At 51.3% G+C, this 1,836-nt stretch overlaps 1 protein-coding gene across 1 annotated transcript in view; it reads right to left on the bottom strand.

The window, feature by feature from the left end:
* Positions 1-1,095: 1,095 nt before the first annotated feature.
* The window catches only part of ZGLP1 (zinc finger GATA like protein 1), a gene marked incomplete at its 5' end in the record, with an annotated part of 9,864 nt that continues 9,123 nt past the window's right edge, over positions 1,096-1,836 (bottom strand). The window contains one exon of the mRNA XM_017499985.2: positions 1,096-1,199. Within this exon, the coding sequence (XP_017355474.2) occupies positions 1,096-1,199 (104 nt within the window). The remainder of the gene's footprint in view (positions 1,200-1,836) is intronic.

Below are 1,836 nucleotides of genomic sequence, written 5' to 3'. Positions count from 1 at the left end.
TGAGACGGAGTCTCATTTTGTCACCCAGGCTGGAGTGCAATGGCTCAATCCCATTGCAGCCTCTGCCTCCTGGGTTCAAGTGATTCTCCCACCTCAGCCTCCTGAGTAGCTGGGATTACAGGCGCCCGCCGTAACGTCTAGCTAATTTTTGCATTTTTAGTAGAGAAGGGGTTTCACTATGTTGGCCAGGCTGGTCTCAAACTCCTGACCTCAAGTGATTTGCCCACCTCGGCCTCCCAAAGTGCTGGGATTATAGGCGTGAGCCACCATAACTGACCTACTTAACTCTTTTATCTCCTTGCACAGTTTTTCTCTGTGGCCCAGTCACAACTTAACATCTTAGTAGACATATACCTGAGTTTTTTTGTTTGTTTTTTCTTTGAGACAGAGTCTCACTCTGTCACCCAGGTTGGAGTGCAATAGAGCAATCTCAGCTCACTGCAACCTCCGCCTCCCGGGTTCAAGCAATTCTCCTGCCTCAGCCTCCTGAGTAGCTGAGACTAAAGGTACATACCACCATGTCTGGCTAATTTTTTGTATTTTAGTAGAGACGAGTTTCACTGTGTTGCCCAGGCTGGTCTTGAACTCCTGAGCTCAGGCAACTCACCCACCTTGGCCTTCCAAAGTGCTAGGATTACAGGGGTTAGCCACCCTGACCGGCCTCTGAGTACTTTTTTTTTTGAGATGGAGTCTCGCTCTTTCGCCTAGGCTGGAATGTGGTGGCCCATTCTCAGCTCTGCCTCCTCTGCCTCCCCAGTTCAAGTGATTCTCACTGCAACCTCTGCCTTCCGGGCCTGGGTTCAAGTGATTCTCCTGCCTCAGCCTCCTGAGTAACTGGGACTACAGGTGTGCACCACCACGCCCAGCTAATTTTTTTCTATTTTTAGTAGAGACTGCCTTGTTGCCCAGGCTGGTCTCGAACTCCTGAGCTGACGCAATCTGCCCACCTTGGCCTCCCAAAGTGCTAGGATTACAGGCGTGAGCCACCGTGCCTGGCTCCTCAGTATTCTTTTTTTTTTTTTTTACTGTCTCCAAGAACATCAGCCCCAGTAGAGCCACTGAGTGTCCTCGTTGGGGCTGAGCACACACAGATGCTCAGTAAATGATGAATAAGTGGGTAAGGACAGCCAAGAGCTTGCAGACCTGTGTTGAAGGTGTGTCCCTGCAGAGAGCTTCTCTCCGCTTGGCATTGGAGAGGCCTGTCACGGGCAAGGAGGTAGCTGTGATGACCTCAGACCTGAGAACTCCTGTGACGGTAGGGGAGATTGCTGTGAATAATGTAACCAAGAGCCAGACAGAGAATGGAAATTCTGGTAGGTTCTAAGAGGGAGGCCAACAAGGGGCTGAACTAGAGGCTGACATAGGGTGAGAGGGGGAATGTCTATTTTATTTTTTTTTAAGACAGGGTCTCACTCTGTTGCTCAGGCTGGAGTGCAGTGGCATGATCACGGCTCACTGCAGCCTCAACTTCCCTGGCTCAAGCGATCCTCCCACCTCAGCCTCCCAAGTAGCTGGGACTATAGGTGCTCGCCACCACACCTGGCTAATTTTTGTATTTTTGGTAGAGACAGGTTCTCACCATGTTGCCCAGGCTGGTCTTGAACTCCTGGGTTCAAGTGATCCCCTGCCTTGATCTCTCAAACTGCTTGAATTATAGGTGTCAGCCACCACACCCAGCCTATTTTATTTTGAGATGGAGTCTCGCTCTGTCGCCAGGCTGGAGTACGGTGGCGTGATCTCAGCTCACTGCAACTTCCACCTCCTGGGTTCAAGTGATTCTCCTGCCTGAGCCTCCCGAGCAGCTGGGACTACAGGCACGCACCACCATGCCCAGCT

The sequence above is a fragment of the Cebus imitator genome, unplaced genomic scaffold, assembly GCF_001604975.1.
Source record: "Cebus imitator isolate Cc_AM_T3 unplaced genomic scaffold, Cebus_imitator-1.0 Scaffold263, whole genome shotgun sequence".
NCBI lineage: Eukaryota > Metazoa > Chordata > Mammalia > Primates > Cebidae > Cebus > Cebus imitator.
This window is presented reverse-complemented; position numbering and strand designations above follow the sequence as displayed.